The 22264-nt window shown below is 48.6% G+C and overlaps 9 protein-coding genes across 9 annotated transcripts; 5 read left to right on the top strand and 4 right to left on the bottom strand.

Moving 5' to 3' along the window:
• Positions 1 to 1640: 1640 nt before the first annotated feature.
• On the bottom strand, positions 1641 to 2592 carry BDW43DRAFT_301767 (SDR family oxidoreductase; the record flags this gene model as incomplete). Its single annotated transcript, XM_032045104.1, has 3 exons — positions 1641 to 1685; positions 1740 to 2089; positions 2142 to 2592. The coding sequence occupies 3 exons, from the start codon at positions 2590 to 2592 to the stop codon at positions 1641 to 1643; spliced, it is 846 nt and encodes a 281-aa protein (XP_031898138.1).
• Positions 2593 to 4970: 2378 nt separating this feature from the next.
• On the top strand, positions 4971 to 5540 carry BDW43DRAFT_313116 (uncharacterized protein; the record flags this gene model as incomplete). The annotated part of the gene is made up of 1 exon (XM_032047516.1): positions 4971 to 5540. The coding sequence occupies one exon, from the start codon at positions 4971 to 4973 to the stop codon at positions 5538 to 5540; it is 570 nt and encodes a 189-aa protein (XP_031898139.1).
• A 512-nt stretch (positions 5541 to 6052) lies between these two features.
• On the bottom strand, positions 6053 to 7144 carry BDW43DRAFT_320785 (glutaminyl-peptide cyclotransferase family protein; the record flags this gene model as incomplete). The annotated part of the gene is made up of 1 exon (XM_032049162.1): positions 6053 to 7144. The coding sequence occupies one exon, from the start codon at positions 7142 to 7144 to the stop codon at positions 6053 to 6055; it is 1092 nt and encodes a 363-aa protein (XP_031898140.1).
• Positions 7145 to 7392: 248 nt separating this feature from the next.
• On the bottom strand, positions 7393 to 9419 carry BDW43DRAFT_141201 (putative MFS transporter). The gene is made up of 3 exons (XM_032038318.1): positions 8800 to 9419; positions 8022 to 8722; positions 7393 to 7970 (listed from the first exon to the last, which is right to left on the bottom strand). The coding sequence occupies exons 1-3, from the start codon at positions 9102 to 9104 to the stop codon at positions 7441 to 7443; spliced, it is 1536 nt and encodes a 511-aa protein (XP_031898141.1). The 5' UTR covers positions 9105 to 9419; the 3' UTR covers positions 7393 to 7440.
• A 528-nt stretch (positions 9420 to 9947) lies between these two features.
• On the top strand, positions 9948 to 11228 carry BDW43DRAFT_313119 (uncharacterized protein; the record flags this gene model as incomplete). Its single annotated transcript, XM_032047517.1, has 4 exons — positions 9948 to 10139; positions 10189 to 10564; positions 10617 to 10737; positions 10793 to 11228. The coding sequence occupies 4 exons, from the start codon at positions 9948 to 9950 to the stop codon at positions 11226 to 11228; spliced, it is 1125 nt and encodes a 374-aa protein (XP_031898142.1).
• A 1716-nt stretch (positions 11229 to 12944) lies between these two features.
• Positions 12945 to 14407, top strand: BDW43DRAFT_320788 (O-methyltransferase; the record flags this gene model as incomplete). Its single annotated transcript, XM_032049163.1, has 6 exons — positions 12945 to 13100; positions 13151 to 13280; positions 13337 to 13460; positions 13522 to 13543; positions 13601 to 14033; positions 14091 to 14407. The coding sequence occupies 6 exons, from the start codon at positions 12945 to 12947 to the stop codon at positions 14405 to 14407; spliced, it is 1182 nt and encodes a 393-aa protein (XP_031898143.1).
• A 1641-nt stretch (positions 14408 to 16048) lies between these two features.
• Positions 16049 to 17155, top strand: BDW43DRAFT_141211 (lipase family protein). The gene is made up of 4 exons (XM_032038319.1): positions 16049 to 16140; positions 16197 to 16362; positions 16417 to 16753; positions 16808 to 17155. Exons 1-4 carry the CDS (start codon positions 16062 to 16064, stop codon positions 17117 to 17119), a joined length of 894 nt encoding a protein of 297 aa, XP_031898144.1. The 5' UTR covers positions 16049 to 16061; the 3' UTR covers positions 17120 to 17155.
• A 1262-nt stretch (positions 17156 to 18417) lies between these two features.
• Positions 18418 to 20139, bottom strand: BDW43DRAFT_301773 (putative MFS multidrug transporter; the record flags this gene model as incomplete). Its single annotated transcript, XM_032045105.1, has 4 exons — positions 18418 to 18544; positions 18596 to 19272; positions 19322 to 19816; positions 19930 to 20139. 4 exons carry the CDS (start codon positions 20137 to 20139, stop codon positions 18418 to 18420), a joined length of 1509 nt encoding a protein of 502 aa, XP_031898145.1.
• A 1055-nt stretch (positions 20140 to 21194) lies between these two features.
• Positions 21195 to 21932, top strand: BDW43DRAFT_282767 (uncharacterized protein; the record flags this gene model as incomplete). Its single annotated transcript, XM_032042665.1, has 2 exons — positions 21195 to 21384; positions 21436 to 21932. Coding segments are annotated over 2 exons (425 nt in total), but the record flags the coding sequence as incomplete, so codon positions are not given.
• Between the last annotated feature and the right edge of the window lie 332 nt (positions 21933 to 22264).

Raw genomic sequence — 22264 nt, forward strand, 5'->3', positions numbered from 1 at the left:
ATCTAAAAGCACGAGATGCGAAAAGAATCATTTCTAACAGAATATAAATTGAATTTTAATAAAGCAAAGCATATTAGAGATATCCTGTCATCGTTAGTTAATTTCCTTCGCTGGTAGGTTTGTTATTATACTGTTCTATACATTTTAGTTTTGTACGAGTTCTCACTGTGCCTTGAGTCTTGCTTCGATCTAAATTCCTTTGACGTAGTCAGCTATATATGGGGGATTTTCATGGTCAAACCAGGTGGACGTTATTAGTCGTCAGGTGCAGACAGGGTTATGTATGTCAGACCTGGTCCATGTCGCATGAAAAGTGTTGATATCTTTGACCAATGAAAGGAGTTGAGCTCCCCGTTGAATTCCTCTCCTAGGCTAAAAGTGCAATGAAGTCGACGCAGGAACGCGCCGCTTCTCCTGCAATTGTGGCATCGACTCGCTGTCAAGTGATCTAGTTTCCCAGTTTAAAACGTTTGCTCCGGCAATCGTCTGTCTGGTACCCGCTAGGGGTCCAGCGTAGCTACCGAAGTGGAAAATTAGTCATATTGTATACAATGTAGGGAAGACGCCTTCCATAGACTTTTCATTGACTGTATAACCCCACTACCTGATGTAAAATAGCACTCTGATCCTTGAAGAGCGTTGTGATCTCAGGGGAAAGATGGGCAGAATGATGCTGTATCAGCTACACGTACGTAGCCTACTGTGGACTGGATGCCATTTCGATAGATACTCAATTCTATAGATGACTCTATCGACTATCTTGACTGCTTCTCATCAACTACTAATAGGTAAAGCCTTCAGGGGCTGGAGTTGGTGATCCGGCCAAGCCACTAGGATCACGTGGTCTCGTATAGATTCGTATCAAAGAGATATGAAGGTATTTGAGCTCCGCAATAATTTTGCTCGGATACCTAAGGTGTAAGTCGTCAATATTCGAATGGAACGGGTTCAGCTGTTTGATGCCTCAGGTTGTCAACGGAAGATCACCCAACGCTATACCAAGACAGGAAGGCGGTTTTTAACGGTCAACCCTTCTAAACCTCCGACCCTAGGGCTTCAGAGTGGTATGTTGCGATAATTAAAACACCCCTGATAAGCCTCTTTCTCGATCGGAAAAATACTCATGGTAATGGTTGGCTTCGGGGAATTCCATTAAATTTAGTGCCGAGCGAAGTTCAGCGTTAGGTAGTGACCCAAAACCAAAAGTTCAAGTCCTGCTGACAGGTACACGATTCAGCGATGCAAATCCAAGTGATGCTTCAAAATATTCCCAAACATATTGGGTCCAAGTACGATAGCCACTTCGCAGTGAAATATCTATTGGCTTGCGGAGTTACACTTTTTTAGGAGTCAGTGACTTAAATCCGAATATTACATGGCTTTCGCTGAAGTCAGACCCATGGGTCCGAGGATCCTAAGGAGAGTATAGAGATACATGGATTTATCTGTCATGCCTCCACGGAATATGAGATGAGACGAGATGAGATTCTGGTTTTTTTTCCTAATGTACAGGCAACCCAAAAAGAATGTTTAAACTGCTACAGAGTATGTCACTTAAGAACGTCAATGTCACATGCAGGTGAAAAGAAAAGTAAACGAAATCAAAACATCACCCCAGACAGGTTACACTAGTACGTCCATCAGGGCAATTTACTGAGACCCGTGCGAGTGAACGTGATACGATCCTATACACCACAATGTGAGTATGGCAAATGCAATTGTTGTAGAGTACCACTCACCAGGACCCATTCTGGGATGACGGCGAGCATAATTCTTCCCAAGGTCGAAAATGTTCCTCGCCAGACCGTACCGGTCGCGCCCCCGAGAACATCATCTACAACCTTCCTGGCAAAGTCGGCAGGTTGCATAGCCCCTTGTACGAGGTCCCCACCTGCCAGACTATTGATCTCTTTCGTGGCCGCCTTGTACATGGAGTCCGGAGCCAGTGGGCTTCCGCCAGAATTTCTGAAGATGTTGGTCTGCACCGTACCGGCAACCAAGGTAATGACCCTGACTCCGAACGGGGCCAATTCAAGTTGGATGGAACGGCTATAGGCCTCTACGGCAGCCTTGGAGGCAGAATAGAAACCTTGATGCTATCAGCGAAAAGTTCCGAGAATATGAGTAAAGTAGAGACAGACTTATCCAGGGGCTACGAAAGAAGGCAGCCAGGGAAGCAAGATTGACTATTGTCCCTTTGGTTTTGAGGATCAAGGGCGAAAAGGCGTGTGTGACGGCAACCATGCCCCACAGATTGACATCGAACAGCTTCTTTGCATCTTCAATGGGGGTGTCTAGAGCAGGCATGACAATGCTCTGGCCCGAGTTGTTGATCAAGTGGTTCAACTTGCCGCCCGTCTTCGCGGTGACAGCCTCTACAGCAGCTTCAATGCTCTTGGAGTCGGTCACATCAAGCTCGAGGAGAGTGACATTTGATAATTTCTCCAATTGAGCCATCTTGGACCTTGAGCGCGCCGTCGCGAAGACGTGAAGCCCGCGCTCATGGAATGTTTCAGCCAATGCCGAGCCAATTCCACCTGCGCTGCATCCGGTGATGAGCACTGATTGAAGGAAGTTTGTCGCGGACGTCATACTAGCGGGATTTAATGGGAAGAAGAATTCCTCTGTATTATGGAGAGGAGCCAAGGAGTTATAGTTGACATTTGGTGGTCCGCTGACGCAGCAGATAAAGGCGCTAAGGCTTCAAGGCCATGTCCCGTGACCCGATCAAGATGTACAACAAGGGAGACTATTCAAAGCAATAATCTTCGAGTGAACTCCGTTTTATTGGTGAATCCCAACCTGCTTCACCTCTCCATGAGTAGATCAAATTTCTAATAATGCTTCAATCGAGGGAACTGGCCAATGTAGAGATGAGTGTACCTGAACCCCATATATTTTATTCAGTGCATCCAGAAGGAAGTTATTCTAGTCTATGCTAACTTCCAACGTTAGCCCACACATTCAGAGGTCTTTGTTGCATTTTTCACTGCGATCGGAAAGCGCACTGACGACTAGAATAGAAAGGCCCGGTAAGGGACGCTCGCTATTGAAGGACGCGGCAAGGAGAACTTTTAAACACTTTATACGATAGTTATTCTGACCGTAAGACACATTAGAAAATTATTCTTGCTCGAGGACAAGGTTCAAGCCCATATCTTCATGAACACCTGACGTTCAGACATGCAGACGCTGGGATCACCGTTTTGCAGCCAAATAGTACAAAGCCGTAAATGATATCTTATTGCCCGAGTATTTTCCTCCGACTTAAATGACAAGGGGACAAACTACTGCCCCTTGTGGAGCAATATACTACGGTCTCCGTGGATCCATCTCATCTGCATGAGCAAGAGATATAGAGAAGAATGCACCGGACACCCAGTTACTTGTTATCTTGCAGGTAACGGCCTTGTGGAGGTGTTGTACATGGCCCCTCGCGCTCTGTATTGCCTCCTAAGCTTTAATAGTAATTACAATTGATATACCGTCATAACAACATAGTAGTAATTCCGGATGTGGATTTTCGAAAACAATGCCCTATCTACCCCACGACCGCGCAATAATGCGTCTCAGCTTAGCTAGACATTGTTGCTCTTTGAGAAGGTATGAACAATCTAGAGAATCCTCATGGTGCCAATAAAGAGCAGAGAGCCTGAAGAAATCTCGGTCACAGCTGAGGCAGAAATATCGCCACCCATCAACTCCCAGAAAACAGCTTCTAAAGCTCTCACTGTGCCGACACTCGCGAGTTATTTCATCAAGTCGTCCTCAGCTGTGCCGGACCCACAGCTCCCCGGCTCTAGATGAACGAGCATCCCGGAAACTGATTTGAAAATTTTACCGCAGTCGTCGCCGTAGCACTCGAGAGATCGGGCTAAGTGGGTTTGCTTGTGCTGACGTATCCCAGAAGTCTGATTAGCATTGATATAAGGAAGCTGAGAGTATGGGCCACGTATCATTCGTAAGTCACCCTTGGTTGTAAAGAACCCATCACATTTCTCTCAAAAGTTAGATCTCCACGCCGTGTCTGTCCAGGTCCTTTTCGGAAGCGTAATATTCTTCGCAAACGTCACAGTAGTGATAGACTTCCGTCAGGGGGACGCCCAAATCGTCGGCAGACTGAAAATCCTACCCGTCACGGGCTGGACACAGGTGATGAGCGCCGGAGCCTCGAAGGTGTGTGGCTTTCGCAGACGTGGAAAGAAAGACGCGAGCACATCGTTCGCACCAAGCGAGTTGACAAGTATCTCTGCAGTGCGCGTACAGGACTGATCGCGAGGAGAAAGACCGGTCGCAGCGAAGAAATTCGTAGTCTTCGCCATTGTACCTGAGATGTGGACCTAGATCCATGACTATGATGTTGACCCCAGAAAAAGGAAAGGAGGTTGGTTGGTGTAACCGTTTTTCCAACCTGTACCTCCCATTTGACACATGATGGCATTATGAAGGCGGAAAACGGCCAAAGATACTATGGAAATCAATTGATTCCCCCGTGTGTTGCACAGCGCTACATTGCTCAAGATACTATATTTTTCACTTGTCCTTCTCTTAGGGCTTGGAGCACCAAACCGGAAAGCGCGTGGGAGCCAATCAGCACTCGCCCAAACAACGGCAAGCATTGTGTGTACCAGGGGTGCAACAGCCTGTTGAAACAATCCCATTGCCTGCAGGAATCGATAAAGAACTATGGATCCTGAATAGATTGTTTAGTGAATCTAGACCATGAATGACGTCATCCTGCCTGAGGCATCAGCATCCATCGACTTTGGTTGGCGATGACCAGCTTGATGACACTCTTCCTCGTCATGGATCCCGGTCATTCGAATCTCATATAAACTGGGAATCCCTCCAGAATTTCTCCTTCATTTATCCCCGGGTTGTTGCAAAGTCGCTGTCTACCCACTACCAAGTTATCCTATCCCTACTACATCAACCCTGATACCGCCCTCATTCGGATGTGAAGAAGCACAATGCTTTCCCGAAGATACACTGGCCAAATGGCCATGAAAGCGAACCGCTTGCTGATCTCTCAGTATCATCCCATTACTCAACCGCTTCTGCCAGCCTCACGACGCACGCTCCACACCGTGATCAACCTCGAACCACCAAAAGAAGCGAAGGAGGAGGCCATCGATTTCGAAAGGCAGATCCTCAACCCTGAACGAACGGAGACTTGTAAAACAGGGACCGACGATGAGGTCGGCCATCACAAGGCCTCCTATGATCCGCTAATAACCACCCCCGAAAGCGAGTACCTGGCCGACGAAGAGGAGTGTAAACTCGACGGAAAGGGACACCATCCGTTGTTTGTCAGCCCGGCAAATACTGAGGTCAGTCATTTACTGGACCCTATGGTTGGCGGGGCCGTCCACAGTGCCGATAGACTGGGCCCCAGTGCGCAGGGCTGGACTAGGAAACACAAGGAAATCCGCATTAAAGATGTCCCTGGAAGTCAGTATGAGCGGTATGAGAAGATGTTGCGGGAGCTAAAGATGAAGAATATGAAGCAAAGGTCCGTGCTTTTTCCACTTCCCGAATAGTTGACTGTCATCAAGGCTTGAAACATAGGTGACTCTCTTCTAGTGAGGCTCGTTGATCGAGGTAGCCGCTTTCCCGGTCCGGGGGTGGGTGTGAGGATGATACGTTGATCAGGCTGTAGTTCGTTGAAGGATACATCTCTCCCGATGAAACGTACTGGTAGGTGGGTGCAAAGGAATGTATCAATGACCACTGGATTGGGAGATACAGTGGGTGAGACACTAGTCCCGGACCGACAACTTACCCAACGCCACAGGAGACTGCAGAAAACAACATATAAGCCTTTGGTATTGTATTGGCCAAGGTGTATAAACCTGAATAGTCCTCCTGTGTTCATTGGATCCTTGGTGTTATTACGAACACATGAAGATCCGCAGAGATGGGATGTTGAGGTGACAGCCACAGACGAATATGTTACACTACGATATAGTCCAAATAAAATAAGCGCATTACATATATACTTGACTAGAAACTGTCGAGCCTTTACCATTATCCCTAACCGTAACACTCCCCCTCAAGCCATATACCCCTCCAACCCCAACCACTCCACCACAAAAGCAATCACTAAAACACTCCAATCCCCCAAAACCTCCTCATCCAAATGCTCCCCATCGTCGTCCAACGTGTGCCACACCCCGGGAAACCCCCTCCCCTCGGGCTCGTTATCAATAACATGCAAAACCCTCACCCCGCGCTCCTGAAATGGCACATGGTCATCGTACACCGGATACCTCTGCCCTCCACCCCCCTCGTCCCTCTCCCCATCTGTAAACCACAGCCCCTTCGCAGACCTAAACAACCCCAACCCCCTTAACCTCCCCTCCAACCCGGCAACAGCCCGATACTCCCCATGCGTATTATTAAAATACGACACAATCTTCGGCCCCCTCGCCCCCAGCAAATCTAACAACACAAACAACGATATAGCCCTAATCCGACTCTCAAACTTCGATCCACCCGGATACTTCCCCTTCACCCCTCCCCATTCAGCCGCCAACGACCTCGCTCCGGATAACATTTCCTCGGGGTGGGAATCAAACCCTTCCTCCCCATCCGTGAATACTACCTGTATACCCTTCCCCTCTTCACCACGCCCAGAACCGGAACCGGAACTAGGACTCGCCCATTTCCGTGTCAAAGCAGCATCAACACTCCGAACAACATGCAACAGTATTGCGCAGGGAGCGGCACTATCAATCGCCCCGATAAACCCAGTCGGTGATTCCTTGGTGTCGTAGTGGGAGACAAGGGTCAGGCGGGATATGTTTCCGGGGGGGAGGCCCGGGGGGTCGCGGGTGGCAATTAGGTTTGTTATTGGGATTTTATCGGGGTTGGATGTTGAGGTTTGGTATTCAAGGGTCCACGTTGGGAGGGTGGATTTGAAGAAATTGGTTAGGTGGGTTCTTGTTTGGGAGGAGCCGGGGGTGCCGGGGATGCGGGGGTGGAGGAGAGGCGAGAGGAGGGGGCCGGTGTGGATGTTAAAGTCTGTGTTTGGGCGGGGGAGGGATTGAAGGGTTTTGTTTGAGATGGGGGTGTTTTGCGACGTTGTGGTGGTGGAGTGGAGGAGGGTGAAGAGGGTGAGGAGGTGGAGGGTTGTGAGTTGCATTGTGCTGTTGACGTTGCTGGTGGGTTTGGAGGTTGAGCTGGGAAAGGGTGAGGTGGTTTGTTAAGATGTAGACTGTGTATGGGTCAATGTTACTTTGGCGCTTTTGTGAATTGTGGTTATAAGGGAAATGTTAAGACGTGGCATATGGTGGGACAAGTCTTGCATGACCCGACTAAAGCGAAGGAGAGTGATGGCTTCTACCCGAACGTAACATACCTAGTGTACATTGGATACATGGAAAGTAAGAGTGAATCGTTCTCAACTTTTGATATCATACTGGTCGAACGCATGAACTATTACTTTCCTTGTCTGTTAAACACCATCCGTCCCTGCCAATGCCTCAACCGTTTGCCATACACCTGCAGGAAGACCATGAAAAACACCGACGCAAATGTAATAGCAGCTTGAATCCCCAGCGCCTTCGCAGGTCCCAGCCGTGTCACCCAGTCAATCTGAATATAAGTGGCCATAAATCCTGCCCAGTTCCGACTAGCAGTTACCCACGCTCCCACCTCTCCAGATCCCTCGGGGTACGAATCGAGGAGGTAGGCATTGATAGCCGTAGTGATGATCATGACGCCGATACATTGCGTAGTGGCAAAGACCGCGATGGCCATGTAGTGCCAATGGTATTGAAATGCGAAGCCTAAGATGATCAGACTAACGCAGCAGATTATCGTGGCAGGGTACGTGATAATAAGCCGAGCCTCGGGGTCCAGTCGTCCGCCGTGTCGTTTGGTGTAATACCGACCAACGCCATCGTGAAGGAAATGCCCCGTGAACCACCCAACTAGGACGCCAACAATACCGAAGAAATAGAAGTAACCTGGGATGTGTTACTCGGTGTCACCTATATCGGCGATATTTGGAGCCTTACCGATGCCTCGGGTTGAGAAGCCATATATATTGCTTAGCCAGATGGCGATTGTCGTGTTGACGCCGATAACCCAAGCGAAATTGAGAAAGTAGTATACGAGAATCGTCAGTACAGGGATTTTCGTAATGGCTACAACCGGTCGTGCCAGACACTGGACGAAGCTTCTCTGCGGCCAGGCCTCTGCTTGGTGCAGACCAGTTAGGCGGCTAATATAGGACCCTCGCGATAGTAGTGGGTGCTTGCGGTCAAACAATGTTTCGTCGAGAAACAGAATGAGGATTAAACCGACTCCGGACATGATTGTGCAGAGCCAGAATGCCCAGCGCCAACTTACCCCGGACACAATAAACGAGGCAATTAAGGGTCCGAGATATGGGCTCATAATAATGGAGAACTCTACATAGTTAATCACTCTGGGGTGCTCATGGAAGAAGAAGAGGTCCTTGATCCACATCAAAGCTCCGCCTTGACCCACACTGCAAAAGAAGCCGTTAAGAATCCGCGCAGCTAGATAGGAGGGAAAACTGGTGGCTGCAGCCGACCAGGCGCAGGTGCCCACCATGACACATTGAAACAATAGAGTAACCGGAAGGCGCCCGAAATAACTCGCCAGGGGGACCACGAAGAGACCACAAGCTCCTATAGTGAAGAGATTGCCCACCACAGCTCTCTGCGCGGTCGCTTGAGCTAACTCCCATTGACTATGTTATCTGATTAGTTGTCGGGCTAGCAAAGGGGAGGGGGGGGGGAGGGGCGGTGCGGTGACTCGTGGGCCTACATAGATTGTGGGATAACAGTAATGATAGCAGTTCCTCCAGTATAATCAGCCAGCAGCGCGATATACGCTACTATTGCCACAAGCCACCACTTCTTCCTTGAAGACCAATTTAATGGATCATTGGGTGTATCGAGCGGTTGCGGAATCAGAACGAATCGACCGTCACGGCTTGTTTTCAAGTGCGCTGCATTGTCAGGATACTGGGAGGGATCAACGACATATCCTTCGAGAGCCTCTGTCTCCTCATCAATGTTGGTACCTTGGATGCGAACAGGAGGCTTCTCGTCCGATTCAAATCGCGCCATTGCGATGACCTAAGATAGGTAATAGGGGGCACTGGGGTATGTAGGAAGGGTGAACACCAGACAAAAATTGGATAAGGAAAAAAGAACCAGGGGGGAGCAACAAGCAAAGCAAAGCAACTCTTGGGAGTTTGGGTGCTTCACTCCGTTTAGCCACAACCTTCCCCCCTACTCTTAACTTGGGTAGTACAATGCAACACAGCCAAGCCGGAATCTTGAAATATTGGCTTGAATTGCATCATTGAGCGAATAGCGCGAGTCAGGAGCACCGAAGCTACATGCTTGAAATTTACAAAGTCGCATATTGCGCGGTTAAGGAGATTGCTACCCTACGGAGGAAACCGGCGGACGAAAGAAGGCAGATCTGCAAGTTGCTATTTACCTCCCGTGCGCCGTTAATTAATATCCCAGCATATACCTGTAGGGATGCTTGAAACCAATGCAGATGCTAAGCATGGGGGATCGACGCTAAGCTGGGGTACAGTCCAACCACAATGCGGGACAAGAAATCAGCCGTCAGTCTAAGCGTACGGCTGTGGAGAGAACAAACGGCCAAGATGTCGTATCTACTTATTGGGCAGATATTCTAGTAGCAGTGTAACATGGAGGCGCCCGGTCGAGACCGACAGAGAATGCCAGTACTATATGACCCTTGTTTACGAACGCGTATACCAATGAAACGTTATGACTGATGGAAAAGCTCACATGCAACTGCCAAGCTTTGATGTTATTAGGTTAAAGATGCAATGCGGACAGAAACCAGGGGTGGTTTGAAGGCTGCATGCTATATGTGGGCAAATGTAGTCTTTCCTTTTCCCTGGGACGGATTGCTTGCCACAACTTTCAATGACAGAATCATCAGCTTCAGCATATGGCGGGAAAGGCTCCCTGGTTCTTGGGGTTACTTGGGCCGAAGCGGGTCTGGCGTTGATATTGTTCGCATTGCGAGCGAAAACAGCATCCTTCTCTCCACCGGGTCAACCATACTTTGGTGTTTTCGGCGTACGATGGGACTTCATTTGGGTGACTATTGCATTGGTATTGCCTCGCCCGTGCCCTAATTCTAATTGATACTGACCACAAAAAGGTATTGGCGTTGTGTACGCAATGTCTTATGACTGTGAGCGTGAGGTATGGCCTAGGAAACCATCAAGACTTATTATCAGGCAGCAATATCGTACAAACCAACCTGTGGAGCTGGATGGCACAGATTGTAGCCATACTTTGCCTCGCAATCTCCCGGATCGCAGTCGTCTCCTTCCTCCTATCGCTTCAAGCTCGCACGAGGAGTATCGGTCGTATTGTTCTATACGGAGTCGGAGCGATACAGGGTATCATCAACGTGATCGAGGTGGGCCTAATCTTGAACCAGTGTGACCCAACAAAGAAGCTCTGGGATCCAGACATCCCAGGAACCTGTGATAAGGTCCTAATCTGCTCCCAGGTCGGCTTTCTACAGGGCAGTACGTGGTAGATTGAAATATCGTACCCGAATAGGACTAAACAGTTCTCTAGGCATTGGTGCAGCCGCGGACCTTTTTCTTGCCTTTTATCCGGTCTATATTATCGGTCGATTACAGCAGATGAAGCTCACAACCAAGGTTGGACTTTGCCTAATAATGAGTGGGGGTCTAATGTATGTTGAACTCTTATATTCCTTCTTGTTCGGTCTATACTAAGGAATCATGTAGAGCAGGTATCGCCGGCATCAACAAAACAGTGGCCATTGCCTCCATCACGCACGATGACCTCACATACGCGATTTATAAACTAAACACCTGGGTGCTCACGGAGATGTGGTTCATCATTATCTTTGGGTCAATTCCAGTCCTTCGTCCTTTCTTCGTTCGATTTACGCAAGATATCAAGAGCGCTGCAGGCTACGGGCATTCTCGAAGTGGTACGACTCCGTCGGACTACCTGAATGACAGCCACAATCGCCGTGAGTCCTGGATACAGCTAGATGACCAATCTCAAAGTACGTGTGTGACACGTGTTTCGACCTATGCCAAAGGGGCATTAGATGGACATGGTAGGGAAAGTGACGATACTAGTATTAAGCCCCAGCAATCCGGAAGACAGATCCTGGTGACGAGACAGACCACTGTGGAGTCCGAGAGATGTTAAAATAAGAGCTTTTGAGGAATCCACTGTCATTATAAATTAGCCTATAAATATCATAAGGAGCATAGGTCATGAGGAGGTAACGAATAAAGCCACCAACCATCTTTCATTGACATACTTCGCACCCGGTTCCACTAGTAACTGCAGCACCTGTTCCTCAACGAGCCCAACATCGCTCAAACCGCCTCCTTAGGAATATTGGGGTTGGTGGCAAGCACATCTCGCCTGAGTTCGTCCTCTGGTAGTTTGGCCAAGTATCTTCCCCAGATCTCCTTCCTCTCCTCCCTCCACGTCCGTTTATTTTGAGACCTCTTTATCGTTATTCGGCATGGAACCGACAAGAATACCTTCCACACCCAACCATTTTTCCAAGTAAAAGATCGGCCATATCACTGATTTGTTCTTCTGGCCTCTCGATCATAGGCCCGTATTCGTCTGTCTCTCTACTTTATATCCCAAAAGCTTGGGCGTATAGTTACAATTATTCGCGGTGAGCGTCCGCAGGGCGTGGAGTTGGGGTCATCCCCAGTAAGAGATCTTGAGAGGCTTATCGCGCCCTTTCTCCGTAAATGGCGTCCTCTGACCCCTCATACGGTATCATTTGCGGGTGTTAGTCCCTTAGGTATCCCGGAGTAGATAAAGAAGGGATGCCGGAACGTACTTTATCAAGATTTTCATTATTCCCTCACAGCTGGGACCGTCACCATGCTGGCAGCGGAATTTTCCACATCCCCCGGAGGGCATAGACTTATATGGTAGACATGTGCGCTTACTTGACAGTGGACCTCTCCGAGCTTCTCACCCAGTCTCTATGTGGCCAGAGAAACCCCAAGATTAGGGTTAGCTTCCCGTCCCACCCACTCATCGAAGAATACTGTTTCTATTATGAAAGATGACCAGCAAAGAGCTTGGTATGGCACTTAATCTGTGATTCTTGCTGTAAGACTTCACTGAGGTTGCACCCATTTTCTTTCACTCTTGAGGGATATTCAATGCTAGGCGGGTAGAGTACGTTCATTATATGAGAGATTCACTTGTACATGGAATAGACAATCTCTATTAGTCTCTAGTCTATGCGCTATCAGACCTATACTCGGTAGCGCTGATATTCTTAGGATTGGCGTCGCATGGCTACTGGAGGCTGGGCAAGAACATGGTACTTAAGCCAGCGCGGGATCCACCATTAACTAAATGGCACACCAGGATGGGGGTATAAGTATAACTTCAACTGCGCAAATTGAGGCACGGGTGTAACACTCCAGCACGCTTCAATGCTGTTGCACGAAGTAGGTCGTAGAACTAGAGTGCAGGGTGGTATTTGAACAGGGATCTTGCCGTTATATCCACCAAACTGGAGTGGTCTCAATTAGCGACATGAATAGTGCATGTACTGTTAATATAATCCCGAGGTTCAATCTGCGAATCGAATGAAGTGTATTAATGTGCCCCCCTGAGTGGAATTCCCGCCTCAAAGCTTCTCAGAAAGTTCCGACATTCCTGTCCATTTCAGTTAGATCACTAGAACAGTGTTGGTTCGCTCGGATTACATCTGCAATGAAAAATTACACAAAACATAATCATACGAGGATAGCCATTCTAGATCTAGACCTAACGGCGTACTCTTGGTCATCCTAGACCCGAACCATGCACGACTACATTGATTTAAACCCATGTTTCCCCGCGCCTACTCCCCATTCCAAACGAGAATAGTCCCACAAAATGCCAGTTTCAAAACAGCTTGCCGAAGTGCAGAAGCTCGCTGCCGCAGAGGCAGCAGGCGACGCTAACGCACATGGTGAACTCCTGAAAGCCATTCGCGCGTTGCAACTTGCTGTGGAAACCCCAGTAGAGACAACATCACGTTTAAACTTCCAGGTTCGCCCACGAACGATTAGATCGCATCGATCATAACTAACTAACCGGAGATCATGCAAAATATATCCATCCGAGTTGCTATCGAGCGGCGATTCCTTCATGTTATCGCAGCGCGGAATGGGGGCCCGGTTACAGCGTCGCAAATAGCTGGCGAATGTGGGGAGAATCTCTTGCTCATCGGTCAGCTCGCGAAAGAAAGGTCTCGTATCCGTATGAAAATTGACCTTGGCTCCCAGTTCGTGTAATGCGTGTTCTCACGGCCATTGGCCTTTGCGATGAGGTCGAGAATGAAACTTATGCGGCCAATGAGAAAACTCATTTCAAGATCTTGCCGGGATCGATCGCTGCAGAGAAGCATCAGTATGCCCTGCCCCCTTTCTCGGAATTTTGTTCTTGAAGAATCTAGCTGACCCTTTTCTAGTTTTGACTTGGACTTTGGAATGGTACGGCACTGACCTCCGCTTCGAACTGAGATACATGACTAAAATGAGATATTTTAGGGAGGTAGACTCGTCGAATACATGCGAGGACCCGGAATCCAGCAATTCGCCGACGAACCAGACGCAATAACCCTATTCAAATTCGCCCACGGCACCGATGTGATCTTCGGGCTACTAGAAAAGAACCCTGAGCAGAAGCAGGCCTTCGACGACTACATGGCCGCGCGACGAGTAGGGAACCTACCTCAATGGTTCGAAATCTACCCTGCGGCGGAGAAGTTCGCAAACGCACACCGCGACCCCAGCTCCAGTTTGATGGTAGATGTCGGGGGAGGACCCGGCCAGGAACTCATTCGTTTTAAAGAGAAATACCCGGACACTCCAGGTCGGCTAATCCTCCAAGATCTGCCACTGACTCTTCAGCGGATTGAAAAACTACCCGATGGAATTGAGGCGATGGAATACGACTTCTTTACGCCGCAGCCTGTGAAAGGTATGTCTCTTAACTTCGCTCCTGTGATGAACCAATACCTAAAGTATCATCTTCTAGGAGCCCGTGCGTACTTTCTCCGTGACGTCCTCCATAACTGGTCCGATGCCAAGAGTGCCCAGATCCTATCGCGAGTCGTCGAAGCCATGGATCCGGAGTATTCAACATTGCTGATCGATGATTATGTGCTTCCTGACACGGGCGCGGATCTGAGGGCTGCGGAGATGGATATTCTCATGTGGCTGCACACTGCTGGATTGGAACGCACGGTTTCCCAGTGGAAGGCTCTTTTTGGCAAGGTTGGTCTTGAGCTAGTGCAGATATGGCACTCACCTAGGGGAAGTGAGTCGGTGATAGAGGCGAGGGTGAGGAAGTAGGCGGCTTACTGATTATGTGAATCACTGTATCCATATTCGAGTTGATTCCTACTCTGCGCAAACTGACATATATTTGTATATGTATCTCGATACAGCTGGAATGACAGATAAAGTCATTCTCTGATGACATTGACGATATTCTATACGAACCCTCAAATAATATGCTATTGAATACTGGAGGGGCACATATATTTCAGAGGGTTAGGGTGATAGCCTTGGTCTATCCAATGGAAGCGAGTCATCCTACTATGATCCAATATTGCAAACAGTAAGTACGATGATGGACATTTTGAATGCGTTTCTGGAGTTCCCAATGCCAGAAGATCCGGTGTTTTCTATATCGGCGGGGACTAAGTGTGACCAATCCTAGGTGACATGCTCTCACAGCTAACTAAGAAATGCATGCTATAAGACAGCGCGCTGGAGCTGAACACAAAATACTTTCCTCTCATCGCCCTGTGCCCAATAGTTGTACGATTTTAATATCGCTTGCCGGAGAAGAACAGTCAATAAGGTACAAGGGTATCTCAGGATTTAACGAGTCCCAACCCACGTCGACTGCTAAAAGGAACCGTATCACATTATTTTAGGAAGGAATCGATCTAGAGACTAACGAGTAGTCCTAAGCGCAAAGATATAGCGATCAAGTGAGGAGCATGTACTGCACTTGAGTTCCATTGGATGAATCAAGCTTCCAAAGACAATGAGAACGGTTTTCCTCCAGTCCCTGACCGTCAGAAATGCCAGCTGACTTCCTACCCCCTTAGCCAAGCCAACGTGTGAGGGGAAATCAAGCCCTACCCGAAGCCATGCGAACCCAACTTTCCATGACATATCTGGTCATCTCATTGCATGTTTCGGCAGGCAGGGCTTGGGCAGCAGCCCCTTATAGCTGGTACTATATTGACTCCAAAATAGACCAGATAATATGTTTTTGTCCGCTTGCAGTCTCTTTCACGTACACAGTGTCGTTAGTAGGCCGAACGATAATATGTATTAATGCACCCAGGTATCACTGCGATCCCGTGGTCAAATAGTGACACCGAAGATCGTCCGAAACAATTCCGAAAGGGGGAATTTAGATTGGAGAACGTTGTGAGAGAAATTTTCCGTGATCGGCGATCCGACGGAGTTTCACTCTGAAAAACGCTAATGTAGGCATCCCTTCAGATAACATGAGGAACTAACAGAAATATTCAATCCCGTTTATTATGTGAGAGGAGGAGAAACCACAGCTAAACGTAACGAGTTTCAAATGTTTGGCACTAGGCAGCGACTCGCAGAAACGCTCTCAGGAACACCTATCGAAAAACGAAGTCATCAACACGTTGGAGTCCCTTATCAGTGATAGGGTCTAATGGAAAACATCCCACGCACTAGTCATGCACATGGCTCGGCCTGACGAACCACTATTCTAGAAAAGTGATAGTTAACATTCTGAAGGATCGCCCACTCAGCCATACATTCCTTGAGTATCATCGCGTGCTGGGATATGCCACCTGCCGGGTATAGTGCGCGGGGCTTGACCAAATGGCTTCGGTCGTAGGGATGATTAGAGCAAACCAAAGAATGAAGGTATAGTTGCAGTATAAATAGACGTAGTTCGCAAGGGGTATGTATTCGTAAGGACGTCTCGTCGTACTTGGAAGTCAGAATGCTTAGTCTCGGGCGATTGGGGACCGTTGCTGGTCTTTTTCTACTGGCTCAAGCTGCGCCAGCTCCGCTGCGCAGAGGTATGTTTGTCCCTTGCTCAGTTTCCTAACCTACGCGTATATGCTGACAGATATAGATGTCAGTGCCTCGGTCCTCAGAAACCTGGATCTCTACGCACAATATAGTGCGGCTGCGTATTGTGAAGAGAACCTGAACTCTACGGGGACTAAGCTGTCATGCGGAGGTGGCAATTGTCCCCTTGTAGAAGCTGCTTCTACGAAGTCGCTTGACGAATTCAACGAGTAAGTCTGTTCCCCACGAGAGCGTTGGGTTGTCCATGACCGACAATGATTCAGATCGTCGTCCTATGGAAGCCCTGCCGGATTTCTTGCTGCCGATGACACGAACAAACTCTTGGTGCTTTCATTCCGAGGAAGCTCCGACCTGGCCAACTGGATCGCAAATCTGAATTTTGGCCTCGAGGATGCCAGCAATTTGTGTTCCGGGTGCGAAGTGCATAGCGGTTTCTGGAAAGCGTGGAGTGAGATAGCCGACGAGATGAGCGCCAAGGTGGATTCTGCCCTATCGAGCCATCCAGACTACACTCTAGTGATGACAGGGCATAGCTACGGTGCTGCCTTGTCGGCGCTCGCGGCGACTGTCTTCCGAAATGCTGGACGTACGGTTGAGTTGGTAAGTGAGCCTGTGTATTGATCCGAGGATCGAGGTAGTGTGCTGATTGAATAGTACAACTATGGCCAACCCCGACTGGGAAATCTCGAATTGGCCCAGTATATCACCGACCAGAACAAGGGTGGCAACTATCGGGTCACTCATACCGATGACATTGTACCTAAGCTACCCCCCAAGCTGCTTGGATACCACCACGCCAGTCCGGAGTACTGGATTACCAGTGCCGATGAGGCAACTGTGACCACGGGTGACGTGACAGAGATTACTGGGATTGATTCAACCAAGGGCAATGATGGGACTAGTGAGACTAGTACCGATGCCCATCGGTGGTATTTTGTCCATATCAGCGGATGTACGACGTCGTGAAAGTGTCACCTATATAGCCCCATGCATGAGACCTAGCGCCTATAGGAGATACCCCGCGTGGCATTAAGGAATGTGAATGAAAATCCATTCGAGCTCTTCTTTTAGTACAACGCCGAGATTTACGATAATGTAGCACTGGATGAATGCTTCGTATTAATCATGGTTACCTACAGCTACCTATTACGCAGCTTGACTTGACATAGAAAGGTGCAGACAACGGCCAAGTTGCAGTAAACCTCGGTCCTAGTCCTTAATCTTCGAAGCCAAGTCCTCAGGACTGCGCATCTCCTCCACAAGGTCAATAAAATCTTGGTCCCCTTCCTTGCGCAACTGCTGGAATTTTAGAAAATTCTCCTTAAACCAGTCAACGTCACCTCCGGCCTGTGTTTGAACAATGTGTCAGTCCGGTGCCACCCTTGTGTTGGGGATATATATATATCTTACTGGAAGCAGAAAACCTTTTCCCACTCCTACAATAGTGAACCCATGATAAACACTTTCTTCAACTCTTTTTCCTTCGCCTTCTTCTAACTAGGATTAACGACCCTATTTCACGCATCTTGAATCTGCAGTAAAATCCTCCGCCGTTCTACTCGGCCCAGTCCGAACGCTGGCAATGATACGATTGACAGAACACTGAATTAGAATCATCAGATTATTCATTTCCCCTCGCTCAGAAAAGAAAGTAACGGACGTCCTTCCCAGCCACGTAATTATGATTCTAACCAACATCGTTAAACCGAACATCCACAAAAGCGCTGGGAGTCGTAAACCTGCGACTGGGGATATGCGTGAGGTTTGGCCGAGCTTGTCCCGCTTGGATTTCGTATAAGGGCATCTTTGACTATAAATGGGGTTCTGATAATATTATTGGACTTGGAAATAGAATATTTGGTAGCATATACAAAGACAGTTCTTGGGGCTTCGCCGGTGACTCGGCCGAGTATACCCCTCATTTTCGAGTAACTAATGGGTGGTTGGTAACCTGGGAATAGTACGTAAGTGCTCGATATCGTTAAGGTGAGTCGGATGCCTGTATGTAAGATTTCTTCAGTCTGGTCTTTGCGTTAGTGGTGCATACTACACGCATGGCCTTCGTCATGAAAGTAAAGGGAATTGAAAACACCATGTAGGCCGTAAGGGAATAGGAGGTAAGATATAGAGGTATGCTAGCCAGAGAATATTCTTCCAATATCCGAATTACCAAGGAAAATAGAAACAAGAACTTAACGCCAAGATAGCTAAACTCGCGAATCCCCTGGAATCAATTCAACAGACCTCTTAGAGAAAACAACTTCTCACGAATGCCACCTCCGACCCTGCCAATGTAAAACCGCCGTCGGAACAAAACTCACCCCCATAATCAACGCCGTAACCACCCCCGAGCTCTTCCCGATACCCACAGCCTCAAACATATCCGGAAACCTAACACCATCAGCCAATAACCTCTACCAAAGGATACAAATCCGGACATACCAAAAAGGGCCAATGAAGCCCCACGTAGACCTCACAAAATTAATAAAGACACCCACACTCCCCGCATCCTGAGGATAGGTATCCACCGCGTACGTAGTGAGCACGGTGGTGATAACCTGATTCCCGAACGCAGCAATGCCCGTGCCAATAATCGGCGCCACTGTCCACTTACCTGGAGTAGCCTGTTCCGTACATACCAGGAAAACGACCATCCCTGTGATAGTAACTAAGTACCCGATGTAACTGAGCCAGAGCCGATACTCGGGTGCGGGCTTGTGTCCGATGCGACGGGCGCGCGCGTTCATCCACATGTCGGACATGAAGCCGCCTAGCTGCTCGCCGAGTAGGGAGCCGATGATTAAGCCGAGGAATTGGAGGCCAAGTTGCTCTGCGTTTAGTTTGAATTTACTTTGTAAGAGTTGTGGGACTTCCACTGAGTTGAGCACGGAGGCGAAGACGAAGACCATGGCGTATGCGACTGCTGCGAGGAGAACGGGGATGTTGGTGAATAGGCTGAGGGGGTGGACGAATTCAGATAGTCGGAATGGAGTTGGATCAATTCGTCGGAGAGATAGATACTCTTGTTTGAAAGAGGACGCGCCAGGAGTGACGTCTGCGCCGATGTAGCGTGTTTCTGGACCGAAGAAGATGTACAGGATGAATTCGCAGGCGTTGATCTTGGCAGTGTTAGTGGTGCGAGGCATGGGGCTCGGGATAGAAACTTACAACAGCCAAAATCCAGTATATCCAACGGTATCCGACGCGCTGTGCCACGAATCCGAAGACCAACGGCCCGACGGGTACACCCAGGGTAACCATCACCGTCCATATTCCCATGTAACGCGCTCGCTCACGTCGGAAGAAGGTCTCCGCGACGACTGCGCTGCCAATGGCCATCGCTGGGCAGATGAAGAATGAGACTAGAGCTCGACACGCTGCCATTGATGCATAGTCTGGGCTTTTTGCACACCCGATATTACAGACACAGCTCAGGATGAGCGAGAGCAGAAAGATCGGCCGGCGTCCGAAGCGGTGTGAAAGAGGCTTCCAGATCAATGGGGCACCGCCTAGAATGGCTATTTGAAGCGAGGTCAGATAGCTGACTCTCTGTATCGAGACGCCGACATCGACAGATATCTCTTCATATGCTGGAATAATGGCTGCGGCAGTGAAGGTGCCCATACAGGCGTGAAAGGCCACCAAGATTAGGTTTGATACTTTCTATTGCACCTTGAGGTTAGCAGGGGCAACGGTAGCGACGAAAGCACATTGAGATGAAAAGAAAGTGTAATTTATGAGATGCAAAAAGGTAAGGCAAGTAGATATTTCCACACCTTCCATAACGGCCAGTTGTATGGATCTGCTGGGTCCATACTAGGGACCGGGTCGAGATCCAAGGTGCCATGTCTTTCGAGCAAATAGGCACGGTGCTGGTCAGAGAGCGAGCTGGACGCATCGAGGCTTTGAATACCAGTCTCTAATTTCTCGAGGAGTTGTGACTCAGTCTTGCCAGTGGTGTCCCCGTAAGGTGTCGAGCGGTCCATTGTGGGGGATGTATCTGCAAAAATTTATGATCCTGCAGATACCAGGAGGACAAGAGAACTAGAAAAAGGCCTTGACGAAGCTATAGGAGATTCGCATCTATGAGATCTAACGCAATTAGGCGTGTAGAACGGATCATCTTTGCTTTCGCGGACCCATTTTACCTAGGTCGATCCTACGGAGAAAACATGGGGACCCCGGTCAGCGAGCCCGTGGTCATTTCCCGAAGGGATATTCTTGGTGGATCGCAGGTTGTCAACGAGCCATTCGATGCCGCCCATGAGGTGGAGATACTAAGGCCCCACGGTAATTGCTAACTGACCATTGCCGGCTAGAACGCCTGGATATGAGAATGCGGGGAACCCGCTATGCTTAATAAGACACTAACCCAACTCTTGTGAATCGTCCAAAGGAGTTCGGCTTGCAACGTACCGAAGCGATGAGGAATGCGCCGAGGCCGGTTTCCTGCCAGGCTAACATTGCCGAGTGGTAATGCCGTGCTTCTGATAGACGCATTTGCTTTCTTGATTGCTTGGTGGTGCTTATTCCTCCGCCCAGAAAGCCAAATTAAGAGGTGGTTGTGCGGAGGCTCTGCAACCTTGGACTTTCTGCGTCCGTTAGAAACAGTAGGACCGTATATTGTTGCAGGTTCAAGGCCCGGAAGGTATACATATAGTACACACCCGGTGAATTATTGCGAATGAGCGAGAGGAATGGTTGAAGTGGTACATCAACAACGTTCCGAGGTATCCAACAACACTAAGTGGTTTAAATAATTCGGGCTCCTCAAATTGCCGTGATCCATGGTCCGCTGTGTGAATGTACTTTTATCGCCCAATAGAGATATACAGGCACAGCTTTAAAATACATCCAGTGTAGAATATCCCCCGAAGCTCTTACTCCTCAACATGGACGTGGTAATATGATGAGTGGCGTACCTAGGCAGTGGCCGCGCTGATCACCCCACTTCACAGCCACAATCCTGTCAGCTTACGTACCCTGAGATTTGATATGAACTTCTCCCGACTGCTACGACGACTTACTTGAGAGCCAGATCCTATGGCGGACCACGAAGACCAAACTCCACAAGGACCCGGTACGCTACTCGTGCTGGATGGTTTACCGATCGTCGAACAAAATCAACGGGCTACCTTGGTCAAGTTCCTGCTCAGGAAATTGGATAGTCCCGGACCAACAGATGCCAGGAAGGTATACATGCCATTAGATACACAGCAAAAAACATTCGGGTAAGAGCAATGGTACCGAGAGCACAGCTCAGTCGGCTTATATTTATGTAGTGTTGCGGTTATACGGGTTTTAGATGCTACACATGCTTGTGATATCCTTGCTCGATTGAACGGCATTGATATAGATAGGCATCATCAAATGACTGTGGAACGTATAGATACTTGGGACCGGTACGAACAGATCGAGAGCATCACGGACGGATTTAAGCAACAATTGGGTCTTATTTTCCCCGTAGATTTGGTGACGGAGCTGTATCCAGCGGAAGGCATAGTGAGGACAGGTTGACTCGAAAACAACCCTTCCGACCCGGCGACTTGCTTTAATTTTGAGACTATACAAGCGTGCATAAAAGTGGAAGGGCTGAAGAAGCGGTATTTCAGATATATGGTGAACTAAACATTACGAGGCACACTTATGCATAAGCTGGGCAGATAGGGTATAGCTGATAGCATCATGCCCTAGGTTGCGGTGAAATGAAGACATAACATATTTTTCACCACAGTCAAGTCAGGTCCACAAGCACGCTATTATTCCTGATTGTTTGTAGTTTCACACACTAGCCGCCAGCCGCAGGGGTCCGGGTATATGATGCAACCAGTACAGGAATCTTGCATCACGTATAACCATTAAGCCCTTATGCGCGTTGTGGACAATTTTGATGCAATGTAGGTAAGCGAAGATAAGATGAGATTGCAGTTTTTTCCACGAGGCAAACAAACAATGTACAAGCCTCGCGGTACTTCACTGGAATGCGATCCCAGTCTCTTGATTGACGCAAGGGATAGCTCCGCGACCAAAACAACAACTGGCCTTCTTTAGCAAGGGATACCCGCTTAAAGACGCGACCGGCTCCAAGCAAATTGCTTTCTTCTTGACTTA

Source organism: Aspergillus alliaceus (assembly GCF_009176365.1).
Source record: "Aspergillus alliaceus strain CBS 536.65 unplaced genomic scaffold BDW43scaffold_35, whole genome shotgun sequence".
Classification (NCBI taxonomy): domain Eukaryota; kingdom Fungi; phylum Ascomycota; class Eurotiomycetes; order Eurotiales; family Aspergillaceae; genus Aspergillus; species Aspergillus alliaceus.

Bases quoted from the DNA above. Each gene is read 5' to 3' on its own strand.
- BDW43DRAFT_141211 (XM_032038319.1), top strand. From the start codon at position 16,062: ATGCTTAGTCTCGGGCGATTGGGGACCGTTGCTGGTCTTTTTCTACTG. The intron at 16,141-16,196 runs GTATGTTTGTCC...TGACAGATATAG, and splicing joins GCCAGCTCCGCTGCGCAGAG to ATGTCAGTGCCTCGGTCCTC. The intron at 16,363-16,416 runs GTAAGTCTGTTC...ACAATGATTCAG, and splicing joins TCGCTTGACGAATTCAACGA to ATCGTCGTCCTATGGAAGCC.
- BDW43DRAFT_141201 (XM_032038318.1), bottom strand. From the start codon at position 9,104: ATGGCGCGATTTGAATCGGACGAGAAGCCTCCTGTTCGCATCCAAGGT. The intron at 8,723-8,799 runs GTAGGCCCACGA...CAGATAACATAG, and splicing joins ACTGTTATCCCACAATCTAT to TCAATGGGAGTTAGCTCAAG. The intron at 7,971-8,021 runs GTAAGGCTCCAA...AACACATCCCAG, and splicing joins CTTCTCAACCCGAGGCATCG to GTTACTTCTATTTCTTCGGT.